This window comes from Marmota marmota, unplaced genomic scaffold (assembly GCF_001458135.2).
Source record: "Marmota marmota marmota unplaced genomic scaffold, marMar, whole genome shotgun sequence".
In the NCBI taxonomy this organism is placed as follows: Eukaryota; Metazoa; Chordata; class Mammalia; order Rodentia; family Sciuridae; genus Marmota; species Marmota marmota.
The window spans coordinates 16,191,147-16,208,831 of NW_026000037.1; the positions used below are offsets into that span (position 1 = coordinate 16,191,147).

At 53.5% G+C, this 17,685-nt stretch overlaps 1 protein-coding gene across 1 annotated transcript in view; it reads left to right on the forward strand.

The window, feature by feature from the left end:
• Gli2 (GLI family zinc finger 2) overlaps positions 1-17,685 on the forward strand; it is a 172,913-nt gene that overhangs the window by 148,168 nt on the left and 7,060 nt on the right. The window contains exons 5-10 of the mRNA XM_048812091.1: positions 6,899-7,100; positions 7,722-7,935; positions 9,151-9,273; positions 12,150-12,284; positions 15,312-15,461; positions 16,671-16,835. Coding sequence (XP_048668048.1) covers positions 6,899-7,100; positions 7,722-7,935; positions 9,151-9,273; positions 12,150-12,284; positions 15,312-15,461; positions 16,671-16,835 — 989 coding nt within the window. The remainder of the gene's footprint in view (positions 1-6,898; positions 7,101-7,721; positions 7,936-9,150; positions 9,274-12,149; positions 12,285-15,311; positions 15,462-16,670; positions 16,836-17,685) is intronic.

The window sequence follows — 17,685 nt, forward strand, 5'->3', positions numbered from 1 at the left end:
GTGCCATGTGCAAAATCCAATTACATTGATCATAGCACAGAGTTGTAGCAGAGGGGCTGCCAGGGACCCAAGTCAGGCAGAGAGTGCATGCCCAGCCTAGGACAGAGGGGAGATGGGGGCAGATGACACCAGACCCCAGGTCCCAGAGGACAGGGCTGCTAGAGGCCAGGGCTGCTATAAGATGCTACGTGGGTATGGGTCATCTGGTAAACCCGCACAGCTCTGCTAGACCAGCCCTGTGGAGCCACTTCGCTGAGAGCCCAAAGTCCACACCCCGAGTTTCTCTTGCCTCTGTCACATAACTAGCAAATGGCTCTGGTGGCCTTGAACTTTAGCCTCCGGGCTCCAGCCTGGGTTCCTTTGGCTCCCCTAGCAGAAGGGGTGGGGGAGGTGTGTGTCCCTCTCATATTTCCCCATTTGCCACTCACTGTGGGGCGGGCTGAGGTCCTCAAGGTGCATTCCTTAGAAGTGTCTCCAGTGAAAATACCTGGATGGGGACCTATTTGGCCGTGCAGGGAATGCTCCTTAGCCAAGGGGGGTCTCAGGGTCCTCAAGTCCTACCATAAGGATGTTTTCTGCGGACCCCATGAGAAGGTGCCCCCAGTCCCATGCTAACGATGACATGGAGACCAGAGAAGGTTCCTGGGTCCTTTTGTGCAGAACAAGGCTCCCTCCTGCTGCCCATGAACCCAGGTTCCTGGGTCTGCAATCTCCAGGGGATCCCCAGCCCTGGCTCTGCAGAAGACCACCCAAGCCAGAGGATGCACAGGCAGCCCACGGCAGCCCTGAAGTGGGTGCCCACCCATGTTCTGCCTGAGGAATCAGCTCAGAGACGGTTGGTTCCAAGTGACCCTGTGCGGAGGCATCAAGAGAGACAGAGCCAGGTCTGCCTGGGCCTGGATCTTGCATTTCCTGCCTTTCCCGTGGTCCCCAGGGAAGCAGCAACCCTGTCTCCAGAGCACTCTGGGATTCTTTAGTGTGATCCTGCTTAGGTGGCATCTCGTGACTCCTGCCTGGGTACCATTTTCATCTCCCACCTAGACAGTGAGCTCCCTGAAAGCAGGGCTGTCCTGGTCTGCAGTTGTCCCTGTGATGACCAGCTCATGTTTGCAGGCTCTCAGTGCTGCCCCGTGGTCTGGTGAATCAATGAACAAAACATGAATGAGCAAAGGAAAGAGCCCAGGGTGGGGAACGAGGCCCAGAGACAGGTGTCGACAGGAACAGGGAGTATCAGGCATCCACCCAGCTGGGGATGGGCTGGTGGCCGATCACCCATTGGCTGACCAGCATTGGAACAGGCATACCCACAGATGAATGGATGCGGTGGCTCTGCCAGCCCCTCACCATAAATCACAGGCAAAACCACGGGAAATGAGTGCCAGGCTTTTCTTCCTATTTAGTAATTTGTCAAGGGAAGAAGCGCATTAATAAACACATTTCCCTCGCGGGGTGAGAATAGCAGAGATGAATGTCACTGTCAGATTTGGCCCTGTTTCCTCTTGTTAGGGGCACCCGAGAGGGTGGGGATCCATGTATCAGCAGCAAAATCTTTTTTTTTTTTAAATGCATGACGAAGATATGTGTATTTCTTGTTTTAGAGGACGCTAGATCTTTTGTGTCCCTCTCATGTTTTCCCATTTGCAAGTAACAGGAATCCTGGTGAGGATCCAGTGTTGCCTCAGATTTGGAAGTGAGGCTTGTCAGGAGCAGACTCCAGAAACCAGAAGTGAGAAACTTAGAGGCCTCTCCAGATGGAAGCTGAGAAGTGGGTGTGGAGGGCAGCTGTGGCCACTCATCGTTTTCTAGACCTGCTGTTCTTTCCACTGTCATTAACTGTGGACTCACCCACACTGCCCATCCAGATGGTCCTCTGAGCCCCAGTAGAAGCTATGTTAATTAGCCATTTCATCTGGGAACATCTGTAGGGTCGTAGGTGACTCTTTGCCACAATAAGCCACGCTGTCCCCATTGTACAGATGGGGAAAGAGAGGCCCAGGGAGATTCAGTGATGTGCTCCGAGGAAGTGACAGGCTTGGGGGCCAACAGGCCCAGGTTGTCTGTGTTTCTGTGTCATGTATATGAGTGTGTGTCTGTCTGTCCATCCTCCATAGTCATCCCTTCCCTAAGACACCTCTGGTCCCCACCCTGGGCATAGGAAGGTGGTTTGGGCACCCAGGCACCTGCGTCTCAGTCCTGGTCTCTGTCCCCATAGCTGTATGGCCTTGGGCTTGTTACTTGGCCTCCCGATACCTTTGGTTTTCTTCTGTCAAGTGAGGACATTAAGGGCCCTTTCCTAAAGGGGCAGGTGTGAGGATTAACATGCTCAACATTTTCAAGTGCTTTCAGCAGGACCTAGGTTGGTCCACGGAGCCATTCAGGAAGGGTTGAGTTTGGGTGGCTGTGATTTCTCTGCCCCTCAACATGCCATGGCTGTGTGGCAAGTGGCCCAGCTGGATTTCCAGTGTCAGGGATTCCATGTTGGTGGCAGCGGGGAGTTTGAGTCCCTGATTCATGAAGGGGGAGAGACAGAAGCAAGCTGTCAACCACAGAAACGGTGCAGATTCCAGTGCGACCCTTGTTTGGAGAGAATGGTCTGCCTGCAGGGAGGAGCTGCCCCACTTGGGGAGATCAGGGAAGGCTTCCTGGGGGAGGTGACCCCTGGAAAGAGCTCTGAGCACACAGCAGGGAAGAACTGGTGGGCAGAAGAAGCTGTGTGAACAAAGTCCCTGAGCAGGTGACTGAAAGAGTGGGGAGGAGGAGGCCGGTGGGGTAGGACCAAACCCCAAGGGCCACATTGTAGACCTTTTCCATAATGGCAATGGGCCTCCTTTGCAATAGCACTAGGGAGCTTTGGAAGGTTTTAGGGGGAGGGTTGGGGTATATCTGCTTTGTAAGCTGAAAAGCTCTCTTTTGCCAAAGTGAGGAAGGTGAGTTGAATAGCTTAGAGGCTCTGGGATGATTCAAGCAAGCTTTGGACCCGGGCAGGTAGTGGAGTTCGAGAGAGAGGGGATTTTAAAAAGGGGTTCAGGAGGTCACTTCGGCAGGTCCAGCTGTGCAGGAAGAAAGGAGGCCTCTAGCCAACGCCCAGGTTTCCTGGCTGTGTGTGCCTGTCAAGCTCAGCCCTGCAAGAGGGGCGGTGAGGGGCCGAGCAGGCTGAGGGTGGAGACCCGCTGCGTCAGACCTGCCGTTCAGACAGCAGAGGACAAGCAGGCAGCGGGATGTTGACAAGTTCACTGTTCAGCGCTGCTGAGAGTTTGTGGGGAGGAGTGTCCTCTTGACCTTGGCCTTCTCCAAGCCTGCTGAAGACAGGCAGTGTCTCCAGGGAAGCCACACAGCAGGGTTCCTTTGGGCTCCAGTTCAAATCCTCAGGGACCTAGAGCAAGTCACGACCTTCCCAAGCCTCCTTTCCTTATCTGCAAAGCTGATATTGGAGGGCCGTGTTGGCTGTTAAATGAAACCAAGGGCTTCAGTGTCACTAGATAGGGGCGGCCCGTGTGCTATTAGTCACTCAAGAATTGACAACAGGCTTTCACCCAAACACCACTTGCAAGGAGCACGCTGGCTCTGAATGCTGACTTGCCAGGGTGTCTGCTTGGTGTCTGGGGACCGACCTCCTTCAAACATGGAAGGGTCATGTTTGCGGCCCAGCCTCAGAGCTGGCCGAGGAGTGTGTCTGCCTCCCTGGTCCCCTGTGCTCCCTGTGTCTAAGTCAGATGTGTGGCCTGGGATCCTTCCTGCTCTACTCCACCTGCTGTGCTCTAGCCCTTCTGTGGGACCAAGCAAGCAGCGTCCCCAGAAGCATCTATGGAGCACCTTTTGTGCACTTACTCATCCTAGGCCATTTTCTGTTGCTATAACAAAATACTTGAGACTGGAAAATGTATAAAGAATAGAGGTTGATTGAACTCAGTTCTGGAGGTTGGGAAGTTCAAGAACATGGTATTGGCATCTGGTGAGGGTATTCTTGCTGAATCATAATATGGTAAAGGGCCTCAGATGGCCCGACAGAGCCTGCATGCTAGCTAGGGTCACTGTCGGAACCTCATCTCCCCCTAATTCCCTCCCTAAGGTCCCACCTTCCAATGCCACCAACATATGAATTTGGGGGTTAAGTTTCTGATATATAAGCTTTCTGAGAACACAGTCTAATCAGAGCATCCCCATAGCTGTCCCCATAGGAAAAAAAAATAGCCAAAACCAAAAAATCTTCAGCTGACAAGAGCAAAGGTAGAGACGGTGTAGAGAGAGAGTCTTCTGAGTAGCTCAGCTTTTACTTCCAAAGGGCGCTTTCCCAAAGCCATGTCACCTTCGAGAAGGAAAGACAGTGCATGAATCTGACATGACTCTCCTGTGTCCCTATACGAACGTACCACAGCGACTCCCACCACAGTGTACGGCCCCAAGAAATTAATCTAAAAAGTAAATATGGTAAATTCCAGAAAGATCAGTAGAGGGAAGGGAGCAGGGGTGTGGAGAGGGAAGGGGAAGGAGAGGCCGTGGGGTCTGAATTAGAGCACGATATAGACCCTGCTTGTCTAAAGATACCAAAATGGATTATGCTGTCATGTATAACTAAAAAGGACCAATAAAATAAAATCAAAAAAAGAAAACAAAGTACACAACATAGAGACTCACACACGTGTTAGGATGGGGGACCAATCTGGGCTGCACGACCCCCTGGTGTCTGCCATCCCATTGGATTCACAACCCCAGGGCTGCAGGAGGACACCAGCCAGGGTGCCCGGGGCCCCACCCCAGCTCACCCACCACTGTGCCAACCAAGGTCTGCGTTCCCGGGCCCAGAGCCCCTTTGTCCCCTGTACCTGTCTCCTCCAATCTGCAACCTCAGATCCCCCATGTCCATGAAGGAGGTAGTTAGAAAAGAATCCCAGAAACCCCTCCTGGTCTAAGGGTTGTGGGGCCCCCTCCACCCCTCCACAGCCCCAGAGAGGTTTCCTCCCACAGCCCAGCAGAAGGGGATTCCCCAGCAATTCCCAGGACTCCCCCAGAGGCTGGCCTAGCTTGGTGGTGGCCATGAGGCAGGGTGGCCCCACAGGGTGGGGGTGCAGCCTCTCCATTGGCAGATGTGGATTCTTTGCAGTCTCCTCACCTTCTGGGGGGAGGGGGAGGGGGAGGTTCACAGGCATCACCCCTGTTACCCCCACAGCTCTAGGGACAGCAGGTGGCACATGCACAAGCAAGCATAGCCCCAAGGCCAGTGGGTCAGGGCTGTGTCACAGGAGTGCAGGAGCGAGAGGCCCTGGGACACCAGCAGGAAGCTGAGCCGAGTGTGCCCTGTGGCCAGAGCAGACAGGAGGGACGGCTGGGGCATGCATGTGTGGTGGGCACATTCAAAGCAGCAAGTCCCTGCAGCCTCGGGGACTCCGGCATGGAGAGCTTCAGTGTGTTGTCATGCTATCCTGCTTGCTGTTCCTGCGCATGTCCTTTCTATTGTCCCCACAGGTTCTGGAGAGCCAGCCAAGAGCCCAGGCATCATGCTAGGAGCATAGGGTAGCCATCCAGGGCCCAGTTTAGCAAGTGGCCTACCAGAGTGTGTTTGGGGGGCCAATTTTAGTGTGATCCCAGTTGCAACATAATCTGACTTTGGAACACCTACCTCCATTCACTCTCCTGACCCTGGGCTGCTCTACAGCAATGGGAATGAGCCAGTTACCGCCACACACGATGGCATGGAGACAGCTCACACGCTCATAATGTGGATGAAAGAATCCAGGCATGAAAGAGAATTTATGATTCGCTCACATAAAACTCAAAATCAGGCAACACTAAGCTGTGAGTTGGAAACCAGAATCGCAACTGTGTCAGTCAGCTTAACAGCACTGTAACGAATACCTGAGATAATCAACTTATGAAGACAAAAAGGTTTATTTTGGCTCACAGTTTTCGAGGCTTCATCCATGACCCAATGACCCCATTACTTTGGGGCCTGTAGAGAGGTAGCGCATCATGGGGGAAGCACACAGCAGGGCAAAACCACTCACCTCCGTGTCCCAGAAGTAAAAGAGAGGAAGAGGAAGAGGTTGGGCCTTACTACCCCTTCAGGGGCCCACCCTGGTGACCTAAAGACCTCTAGTTAGGCCCCATCTCCCAGTGGCACCAGACTGGGGACAACCAAGCCTTTACCACCTGGCCCTCTGGCGTGGCTGACAATTTTAGCCAGCTTATTTGCTGCTGTGACTAAAAGATCTGACCAGGACAACAGAGGAGAAGAAAAGTTTGAGGGCTCGTGGTTTCAGGGTCTTAGTCTATAGAAGGCTGGCTCCATTTCTCTGGGCTCGAGGTGAGGCAGGACACCATGGTGGGAGAGGGCGGCAGAGGGAAGCAGCTCACACGTCACCGTGATCAGGAAGCAGAGAGACCCTAATTTCCAGATATAAATATATACCCAAAGCCATGCTCCAGTCCCCACCTCCTCCAGCCACACCCCACCTGCCCGCAGTTACCACCCAGTTAATCAGGGGATTAATTCGTTGATTGGGTTAAGACTCACAACCCCCATCATTTTCCCTCTGAACCTTCTTGCACTGTCTCACACGTGAGCTTTGGGGGACAGCTCACACCGACCATAACACTGCCCTTGGGGTAGGTCTGGAGGGGGCAGGGGGCTGGAGACACTGGCCATGCCCTGTTTCTTGGGAGAAACCACCTCTCCATTCCCTACAACACCCCGATCTGATCAGTTCCATTTGACAGATAAATAAACCGAGACTGGGGGACACTATGAGCCCATCCAAGAACCCACGGCCGCAAGGAGGGCAGAGCGGAGAGTCCCAGGAGGACACCTCGTGGGCTCTTCCTGTCCCCTGCCTGTGTGTCCTCCTCGCTCCCGTACCTCCCCCAGTCCCGGTGATGCTCACTCCCGTTGGCCGCTCCACAGTGTCGCGGTTCTCCAGCCCCCGGGTGACGCCCCGGCTGAGCCGCAAGCGGGCGCTGTCCATCTCCCCGCTCTCCGATGCCAGCCTCGACCTGCAGCGCATGATCCGGACCTCGCCCAACTCCCTGGTGGCCTACATCAACAACTCCCGCAGCAGCTCCGCGGCCAGCGGCTCCTACGGGCACCTGTCCGCCGGTGCCCTCAGGTGAGCCCTGCTGGCAAGCCAAGGGCCAAGAACGGGGAGCTGGGCCGGGGTCCCCCAGGGGAGGGTCTGGCTTCTCAGTGGGCACTTTGAACCTGAGGAGCAAAGGTTCATCTGTGAATCAGCACTTGTGACTTCAGAAGAAGTCAGGAGGTGACCAAGCGTGCCAACAGAGGAGACTGTCATCGCGGACAGCCCTGTCACAAGGGATTCACACAGGGCAGCAGCCCCCCGGCCCTGGGGTGCTAGAAGGAGCAAACAGGAAGCCACCACCATGTCTTTGAGGGCCTGGTTGTCCAGAGTCACCAGCATTTCCTCAGTGTCCTGCTTTGGGAAGAGGGGCTTACAGACAAGGGCCATGACAGCTAAGGATGTGGGGGTGAAATGGAGCCTGGCATCTGCAGGGGGACACCCTGCCAGGGGGGTGAAGGCTGCACCCCAGGAGCTAAGCACGAAAGGCCCAAGGGACAGGCAAAGAAAGGGGAGCCGCCGCTGGTTTAGGGATGGTGCGGCCCGTACCATGCCCTTCTCGATGCCCTGGGCAGGGTCTTCTCTGTCCAGGAAGTCTCAGCCTAACGGAGGCCCCTGCCTCTCCCCCATATCCTCACCTCCTCTCCGTTGCAGCCCAGCCTTCACCTTCCCCCACCCCATCAATCCCGTGGCCTACCAGCAGATCCTGAGCCAGCAGAGAGGCCTGGGCTCCGCCTTCGGACACACGCCACCCCTGATCCAGCCCTCGCCCACCTTCCTGGCTCAGCAACCCATGGCCCTCACCTCCATCAGTGCTGTGTCCACCCAGCTGAGCAGCGGCAGCAACTGTGTGAGCGATGCCAACCAGGTAGGTGGGCCCAAGGAGCAGAGGTGGCCACCATATACTCAGCTGGCCCCACAAGGGCCGTTCAGTGACCACGCATGCTGGAAATTGGTGGAAGGACTCTGGGACCCGGGGTGGCTGGTGGGACGTCTTCTGGATAAAAGGGGCTGAGTGATGGGGGAGCCCTGGGCTTTGTCCATGGCAACCTTTCAGCCTCTGGGGTCTGCTGTCTCTGGTCCAATAAACACAATGAGTGGATGGAGAACCCTCCAATTCACGGGGTCCGGCACCACGTAGGCACACCACGCACCGCGTGTGAAATGAATGGATGAACCAACCGTAATGATGTTCGTGCAGGTTCATCTTACAGCATCTGTTTCCAGAATGTTCTCAAACACCTTGACTCTCCAATAGGCCTTAGGCCTTGCCTGGGCATCCTAGCAAGGTACCTGGCACCCCTGGGTGCCAGTGAGGTCTTAATTTGCAGCTGGGGACATGGCTTGAGAAGGACAGGACTATATAATAGACAGGCACAGGCTTTGGAATTGTCAGACCCTGCCTGGTTCCTGATTTGCAGCAAACGAATTTACCTCTCTCAGCCTGAGCTAACTCATCGACACATAGGGACCTGTCACCTAAGCTGGGCCACTCCGCATATAAACAAGTTCCTGTGTGCACACAAGACCCCGTGGACCCTGGGTCCTGAGTGGTACTTGGGAAGACAATCCTAGAGGAGGAGAAAGCACCCCAGGCCACTGCTTGGCAAGTGGCAGTGCCCAGATATGGCTGTGTCCCAGAGCTCCAGATGGTCCCAGCACCTCCCCAGACAGTTACAATGGGCTTCTGAAGTGTCATCTGAGACTGCAGCCCTTGCCCTTCTGCTGAGAAGCCAGGCCCTGGGTCCCCTGCTCTGGAAATCTGAGAAGTTGAACCTCAACAGGACATGAGCAAGGGTTTCCAGCATTTTCCAAAGGAGTCTCTTTTTCACCTTCCTCCACCCCTTGCAAAGCTGAGGTGGCAGCTCATGGAAAGGGGAGTGGTGGTGGCCTAGGTCTGGCCTTCTTCCCGGGTATGCCCCTGGCTGGAGGATCAGGCTGAGAGACTCAACTTCTGCTGCTTCAAACACAGGGTTGGCCTACGTGTTCAGTGTAGGGAGGTGTCCGAGGTAGAGTCCGATCCGAATTCGGGGTGTCCTGTCCTGCACCTGTGTGACAGGCTGTCCTCTGCTCCTCCTCTCAGAACAAGCAGAACAGCGAGTCGGCTGTGAGCAGCACCGGGAACCCCATCACCATTCACAAGAGGAGCAAGGTCAAGACTGAAGCTGAGGGCCTGCGGCCTGCCTCCCCAGTGGGACTGACACAGGTAATCCGATGGCCACCCTCACTGGCCTTGAGCTGGGACCAGGCCAGCTATCCTGGGTTGGCTGCCTTTGGGCCTTTCACCTGTGGATGAAAAGGAATGGACCAGTGAATGGAGGGTGGGTAGACGGGTGGCTGTATGAATGAATGAATGAATGAACGAACGAACGAACAAACGAACCAATCAGAGAGGGCGAGATGGTTCCCAGAGCCATGACTGCCTCACAACCTGTACATACCACATGTTTATCAATGAATGAATAAAAGAATGAATGAACAAACTCCCACCTGCCCTTCCACCTTGTCCCTGCTGTGGCCACCTCTCCCCATGCCTCAATCTTGAGCAGCATATGCCTCGGCCAAAATGCGTTGCTTACATCCCTGAACAGCCCAGGCTCCTTGGGCTGCCCTCATCCCGGAACTCCGTCCACGCTCCGTCACCTTCATTGCCACTGGCTCTCCGAGGTCACTGGACTCGCATCTGCCCAGACACTCAACCTAGCTCCTGGATCATCTTGGGACAGGGAAGGGAGTATGATTTCTGGCAGGAGGAGTGAGAACCAGCAGCTTACAGCCTGGGGCTGGCCTGTTGGATAGCCAAGATCTTTGTGCCACTTATTCTAAAGCCCCAAGATGGCAGACAGAGAATTCCCAATCTTGGAGCAAGGGCCAGTCATGCAAAGGGCCTGCTGACTTTGAAGGTGACCCACCTGGCCCACCCAGCCCTCACACAGTGACCCAGTTGCCATCTGTTACTACAGAATCCCCAGGTCGGCCACCAAGGATGCCTGGTACCCTGTCTCCCCACATCTGCCGGACCATCCTTTATCACGACTGTAAACCATCGGGCATGCTCTGGGCACTTAATTTTCATGAAATATCGGGCCCTGTTATTGTCAGACAAACAGGGGTTGGTGACAAATTCTCCCCCTCGCTGACACCAAAACCAGTCTCTACATGATGCATGGCTTTCATGAGGCTGGCCATCATAAGGGGTCGTTGAAATGGATGAGGACAGCACATATCCAGGGAAGATAAACAGGCTGGAGTGGCAGGTGGGGCGGGAGTCAGGCACTGAGCACCTGGGAGGCCCATGTCCCACCCGCCATCAGGGGGGCCCTGGGACCGCCCTCCAGCCCAGGTGGGCCGCACAGAGCCCCCTCCCCGCTCAGCAGCTGCTGGGGATGTCCGTGGGAGGAAAGCATTTTATCACGAGGGGGTGGTCCTCCTGTCACTCCGAGTCCTGATTCACAGCAAGGTGGACGGGCGGCTTTGCCTTGGCAGAAAAATGCAGCACGATGAATCTCTGCTCTGCCGAAGCGCTCAGAATTGCAGGCAAGGATGATGCCAGTGTCACCAAGGGACCTGTGGTCCTGTCCTGGGAGCTTCCCTCCACTTGTCAGCCCACCAGTCTCCCTGGGTCTTGTCTGAAGTGAGCCGAGCCTTCAGTGTCTGGAAATAGCAAAATACTCCCGGTGTTCCTTCAAATGCATTAGGAGTGGCATTAGGAGACCCGGGGGTCCCTTCTCCACGGTCTCCCTTCAGCAGCCCTCCTCTGCTAAAGATGCAGGAGGAGGCGTTCCTGAGGGTCCTGTCCCGTGGTCCCCACTCAGCCCAGTTATAGTGCTGGTTTCCTTTCAGAGAGTGCATTATTTAAAGTTATCCTGAAAACAGCCGGGAGCCTTTTTAGGAAGAGTTCTTTGAGTCCCCCGTGGAAAAGTCAGGCCACGAGGTGATCGGCACCCCACAGCCGGGAGCCATTTCTGCTGATTTCTGGGCTCCTAGAAATGGACTCAGTTTGGCTAAATCTCAGGAGCCAGCGTCTGTTAGGGCTCTTGACCATGGCAAGAGATGCTCCCCTTCACCTGCACTGGGCATGCTGTCCCCAGAGGCTATTTGGAAAGATAGAACATTTTCCTCCTGTTTTTGAAAATAGTTTGAAATATCAAGCAAGTGTTTGAAGGTCACCTCTTCACTCGGCTTTGTTCCAAGCCTGACTGGTAAATGAGTGGCGTATTAGAAAGTCCTCCACAGAACATTTTGGGCCCTCCCTCTCTCAGCCTGGGGCATCTGATCTGCCCTCCCAGCCCCCCCTGCAGGTTCCTCTGGTCTGTCCCCGTGACTCAGAGGCTCCCCTCGGCTCTGGGTTAGCACCACCTTGAAATGGGGCTTTCCTGGGCCCTAATAACGTGAAAAACTCAAAGTCAGATCTAGGCTGCTGCAGATCTTGCTGTGGGTTCCAGGAGGTCAACCGTTTCCAGAGCCTCAGTTTTCCCAGCCGTAATACGAGAATGCAAACCACGTTTTAGGACCAGTGCAGGGAGAATGTTCTGGAGGCATTCCCTCTGCTGAGCAGTGAGCAGCTACAGTTGCATTGCCCTGGTGCAAATCCAGGTGCCTCCCGAGCCTTTCAGAGAGGAACAACGGGAGAGTAACACTTCCAAGCCAGACACCTGTTGGTTTCCTGTCACCTCCGTCAGGAGCAGGCCCTGCACACATTATAAATAAAAAAATGTTCCTCCTCCCAAAGCCCACGGAGCCCACCCCAGCTCCCCACAGTGGAGACCAACCCAAATAAACAAAAGTCGCTGCCCTGCTCTCTCCTGTCCTCCTTGGCTGTCAGTAGAAGCAAGAGGTGATGGAATACCTGGTGGTGACAAGCCAGCCCTAGAGAAAGGACAGCTGCTGATAAGAAGAGCTATGGACGGGGATCTTCTGGATGAGTGTGTGTGTGTGTGTTTGCACATGTCCGTATGTGTGCACGTGTGTCCACACCTCTGTCTGCTCAGGGTCCTTGGCATTCTGCACAGGGCTAATAGGATCACGTGCTAGACACGGCTCATGAGGGTGTGATCTGCTCTCCCCGCCCCCCCCCCCCAGGAGCAGCTGGCTGACCTCAAGGAAGACCTGGACAGGGACGACTGTAAGCAGGAGGCCGAGGTGGTCATCTACGAGACCAACTGCCACTGGGAGGACTGCAGCAAGGAGTATGACACCCAGGAGCAGCTGGTGCACGTAAGCCTCCACCCCACATCCCAGACTCCACCCCACGTTCCAGCCTCTGCCCACGGTGGGCGGAGCCCCCACCACACTGGACCTGCAGCCTCCAGTGCCTCTGCTGCAATAAGAGGCTGATGGGGGAGGCCCCAGGAGGACCCTGGGTTGCATCCTCTGTGAGTGGGAGGCATAATGACTTATTTGTGCTCTGCCTGTTTCCCATAAGAAGACTTCCAAATACATGTGTAACACAAGAGTCAAAGAATAAGTGAATGAGAAAATCAGGACAAAGGGAACAACAGGGTAAAGCCAGGAGGAGAGTTCGTATTAAAATCAAGTGCTCGGAGCTCGAGATCACACACGGACATCTTCCTGTCCTAAGCGTCCTAGCAGCCAATGCACGAAGGGAAATCCGATTAATTAAACCAGCCAGGCTCTCTAATAATAAAGTCTGACTCTAAAACCTGAAAAAGGGTTCTCCTATGGAGGAAAGAGTTAGTAATTTCCTCTTGGAGACCATTTGCAGATACACAGTGTATTGGGTTTAGGTGGATGGCTATGTCCAGATTCTAACAGCTTAGGCAAAGAAGGCCACAGAGTCAGTGTGTCCTTCAGGGTATGTCTCTTTGTCCCCATTCAAACTCTTAGACAGCAGCATCCATTATGGTAGTAGTCAGGTGTAATGTGAACTTGGCAGTTAGAACACACCAACTCCCTCTGCTTCTTCCAATGTGGTTTGTTCCCAAACACCATAGATGCCTTTCTCCTCCCAACACTGTCACCCAGGACACCAGAATTTACCAGCAAACCCATTGCAGCTGATACAGAACCTGCAACTCAGGGTCTCATCTAATCCCTTCCAAAACTCCAACATGATCTTTCAACCTGTACCACCTCTTTGGGATCCCTGATGAAGAGGCAGCTTGGAGCTGTGGTTTGTGGAACAGATCAGATATGATTAAAGGAAGAGAGGGTCAGCATCTCGGGATGGGAGGGGGCTCAAACCACAGTGCAGAGGTGAGGACACAAAAGATGTATCCCAAAGAGCAGGCATAAGCCGGGCATGGTGGCACATGCCTGTAATCCCAGTGGCTCAGGAGGCTGAGGCAGGAGGATCACAGGTTCAAAGCCAGCCTCAGCAACTTAGCGAGGCCCTAAGTGACTCAGGGAGACCTGTCTATAAATAAAATATAAAAAGGGCTGGGGATGTGGCTCAGTGGTTAAGCGCCCCTGGGTTCAATCCCCGGTACGGGGAAAAAAAAAAAAAAGAATAGGCACAGAATCCTGACCTAGAAAGAAAGGCTGTAGGCACAGGACTGTCCCTATAGTTGCAGGTGGCCACCTCCACTTGGCTCTGGAGACAGCGGGCTGCTCTGCTGGAGAGGAAGGGCCCCTTTCTCCAGCTCTGCCTCTCTCTGCTGCTCCCTGGGAAGATGGATGGGCGAGCGGGAGCCCCTACTCGATTATTAACAATTTGTTGCTAAGTAAACCAATAAGAAAAAATGAAAGGCATTGTCAGGAAGCATTTTGATCATTTGAAAGACTTTAAAAATAGAAAGGGAGGCTAATAGGAGAGGATTTCTCTGGAAGTTCAAAGTGCTGTGTAGTTTACTTGCTTTAGTGGAGGTGTTTGTGGGCTTGACAGTGGAGCCTTTGCACAGGGCACAGGTGCCTGATGGCTTTTTGTCTTCTGGGATCAGGTGCCACCAAAGGCCTGATGCTCAGCTTCATAGGTCACACAGATCAAGCTACATTGTCCAGGAGAAGGAGACTGCAAGCTACAAATGCCATCCATGTATGCAATTTTACATTTCCTATAAGCATTAAAAAATAGTACAGGTGAGCACAGTGGCGCACGCCTATAATCCCAGCTGCTCGGGAGGCTGAGGCAGGAGGATCGCAAGTTCAAAGCCAGTCTCAGCAAAAGCGAGGTGCTAAGCAACTCAGTGAGACCCTGTCTCCAAATAAAATATCAAATAGGGCTGGGAATGTGGCTCAGTGGTTGAGTGCCCCAAATTCAATCCCCAGCATCCCCCCCCCAAAAAGTGCAAGCTGGGCACGGTGGCACACGCCAGTAATCCCAGCAGCTCAGGAGGCTGAGGGAGGAGGATCGTGACTTCAAATCCAGCCTCAGTAATTTAGTGAGGCCCTAAGTAATTCAGTGAGACCCTGTCTCTAAATAAAATACAAAAAAGGTCTGGAAATGTGGCTTAGTGGTCAAACGCCCTTGGATTCACTCCAAAGTACCTAAATAAATAAATTAGTACAAGCAAAGTTAACTTTAAAACAGCTAGAAAACCTCCCTTATCCAGAATGCTTGGGACCAAATGTGCTTCAGATTTGGGATTTTTTTGCATTTTGGAAGTGCTGCATATACATAATGAGATATCTTGGAGATGGGATCCAAGTCTAAACATGAAATTCACTTCTGTTTTGTGTACACCTTCTGCCAGTGTGAAGGTAATTTAATATAGTATTTTATATAGTATTTTTAGTGCACGGGGACCCATCCCGTGAGATCAAGTGTGGAATTTCCCACTTGTGGCACTGAGTTGTTTCTCAGAAAGTGTTGTACCTGGATATCAGATTAAGGATGCTTACCCTGTGATATATTTTATTTACTTAATAGCTGAAATATTATCCTGTCACCAATACCATCAGTATAGACCGACATTAATTGAGATAATGTACATTTTTTCCCAGTCTAAGTCTTTGAAAACTGTACTAATTTGCCTGTACTAATTTATTTATTTAGGTACTATGGAGTGCATCCAAGGGCGTTTGATCACTAAGCCACATCCCCAGCCCTTTTTTGTATTTTATTTACAGACAGGGTCTCACTGAATTATTTAGGGCCTCACTAAATTACTGAGGCTTTGAAACCAGTGTGTAGTTTGCCCTTAGACGCCCCCACACACAAACACACACACAGCACTTTTAACCAGCCACAATTCAGGGGTCCGGGAGCCGCACGTGGCAGTGGCCCTGGGGGTCCATGGGGCGGGCTCCTGGGTTCACCGGCTCCTGGGGCTTGTTCCTGTGCAGCACATCAACAACGAGCACATCCACGGGGAAAAGAAGGAATTCGTGTGCCGCTGGCAGGCCTGCACGCGGGAGCAGAAGCCCTTCAAGGCCCAGTACATGCTGGTGGTCCACATGCGGCGGCACACAGGCGAGAAGCCCCACAAGTGCACGGTGAGCACCCTCCTCCCACAGCAGCCTTAGGACCTACGTCTCCAGGCCAGGGGGTGGTGGTCTGGAGACCACAGGCAGACCTGAGTGGTACAGGCCACGGCAGCAGCATGGGGACAGGTCTGGCCAGTGAGTCATCCTGTCTGTCCCCACGCTGGCTTTCTGCCTGCCTGGAGTCCTGAAGGCCACTGGTCCACTGCTGCCCAGAACTTAGCAAATTCACTCTTTGGGCACGAGGAACTCGGTAACCGGAGTACAGGTGTGCTGATGTCACCTTGGCCGTCTGATTGTAAGCCCCAAGCACAGCCCACTTTGATTAACTTGGGACACTGGGCAGAAAAGCCACCTCCATAGCACCCTGCAGGAAAGCATCTTTGGTGAGTCACAGCTGGAGGCATTTGAGCAATGATGGGTTAGAAACCACTTTGGTTAAGTTTGGGGGGTTTTCTTGGGTTTGGTTTGGTTTTCTTTGTGTGAGTGTGCAGTGTCTTTTTATGGATAAGTTGTAAGACTTCTTGCCTGGCGTGGTGATACACACCTGTAACACCAGCAACTCAGGAGGCTGAGGCAGGAGGATCCCAACTTCAAGGCCAGCCTCAGCAACTTAGCAAAATGCTGTCTCAAATTTTAAAAATAAACAGGGTTGGATATACAGTCATATACCCCCCTACCCTGGGTCCAATCCCCAGTACCCAGTGTGTGTGTGTGGGGTGGGGGGGAACAGTTGTAAGAGAGCTTTATATATCTAGGTAATAGATCCTCTCAGACATATGATTTGCAAATATCTCTCCCATTCTGAGGGTTGTCTTCATTTTGCTGATAATTTCCTTTGAAGCCCAAAAGTTTAACTTTGATGAAATCTAATGATGGGTTGTTTAGGCTTTTATCGTATCTAAGAAATCACTGTCTAATCCAGGGTCACAAAGGTTTACCCCTTCGTTTTCTTCGAAGAATTTGATAGTTTTAAACATATATTTTGATACACACACACACTAGTTTTATAGTCTAGCTTTTCCAATAAGGTCTTTGATCCATTTTGAGTCAGCTTGTTAGACATTTCTGCCCCTTTCCCAGTTTTCTGGCAAGACATATTAACTGTTAGCACTGACGAAACCCATCTTCTGGGCACAAGCTGAGCGGTACTGGGCTGGGGTGCAGTGCATCCTGCCTTGGACCTGGGCTGCCCTCACGGACCTCCCCACCTCCTTCCAGTTCGAAGGCTGCTCGAAGGCCTACTCTCGCCTGGAGAACCTGAAGACACACCTGCGGTCCCACACCGGGGAGAAGCCCTACGTGTGCGAGCACGAGGGCTGCAACAAGGCTTTCTCCAACGCCTCGGACCGCGCCAAGCACCAGAACCGCACCCACTCCAACGAGGTACCCACCCCGCGCCTGCGCACAGGGGCCCGGGGACCAGTGCGCCAAAGCGCAGCCTGCAATGTGTAGCCACCTGCGGGCAGTAGGTAGCCAGGTGCCGAGGGGCCCCTCTCCCACTACTAGCTGCTGCACATCCCTGGATGCAGACCACCCCTCGGGGACCTGGGTGCGCCAGGCTCCCTGTCTGTGCTTTATCTTCTATTTTGAAAGAGAAGGTGCCTGCGGCGGCGCAGCTGCCGTGGTAATGCCATCTGAGCTCCACAAGCTGCTTCTGCTCCAGCAGTCCCAGTAGCTGATAGTGACACGTTCTACCCGCTAGTGCTGCCTGAGTCTGCTGTGACCCTGAGCTCCCTGTCATTGGGGCCCAGGGTAGACTCTTTGTCCCTGGGTACCCAGAGCCCTGACAGGGCTGAGAGAGCCCAGGGTGGGAAATCAGCAGGTGCCTTCAGGGTCTGCGACCCCTGGCCCCAGTTCCGGCCTAGCCATACAATCACTGTGACTCGGGAAGACTTTATAAAGAGCATTTCTAATAGCTTAGATAAGGTGGAGGCCCCAAATGGACCTTGCTTCAATGCCTGTATGAAGTTAAGAGGAATTCCCAAAGGCCTCTGGACCTGGTAGGGCATCTACGAATAAGAACCAGCCTTGAAAAGGAGTGTGTGTGTGTGTGTGTGTGTGTGTGTATGTGGGCTCATGTGTATGTGTAGGTATGAATGGGGGCGGATGTGCATGATTGTAAATGTATAACTGGCGGGGATGGTGGGAGGGGACTTGGAGTGGTGTCGGTGTGGCTGGGGTGTGCCTGTATGTGGGCGTGGTCATAGGGGAGCTTTGAGCCCAGTCTTTACCT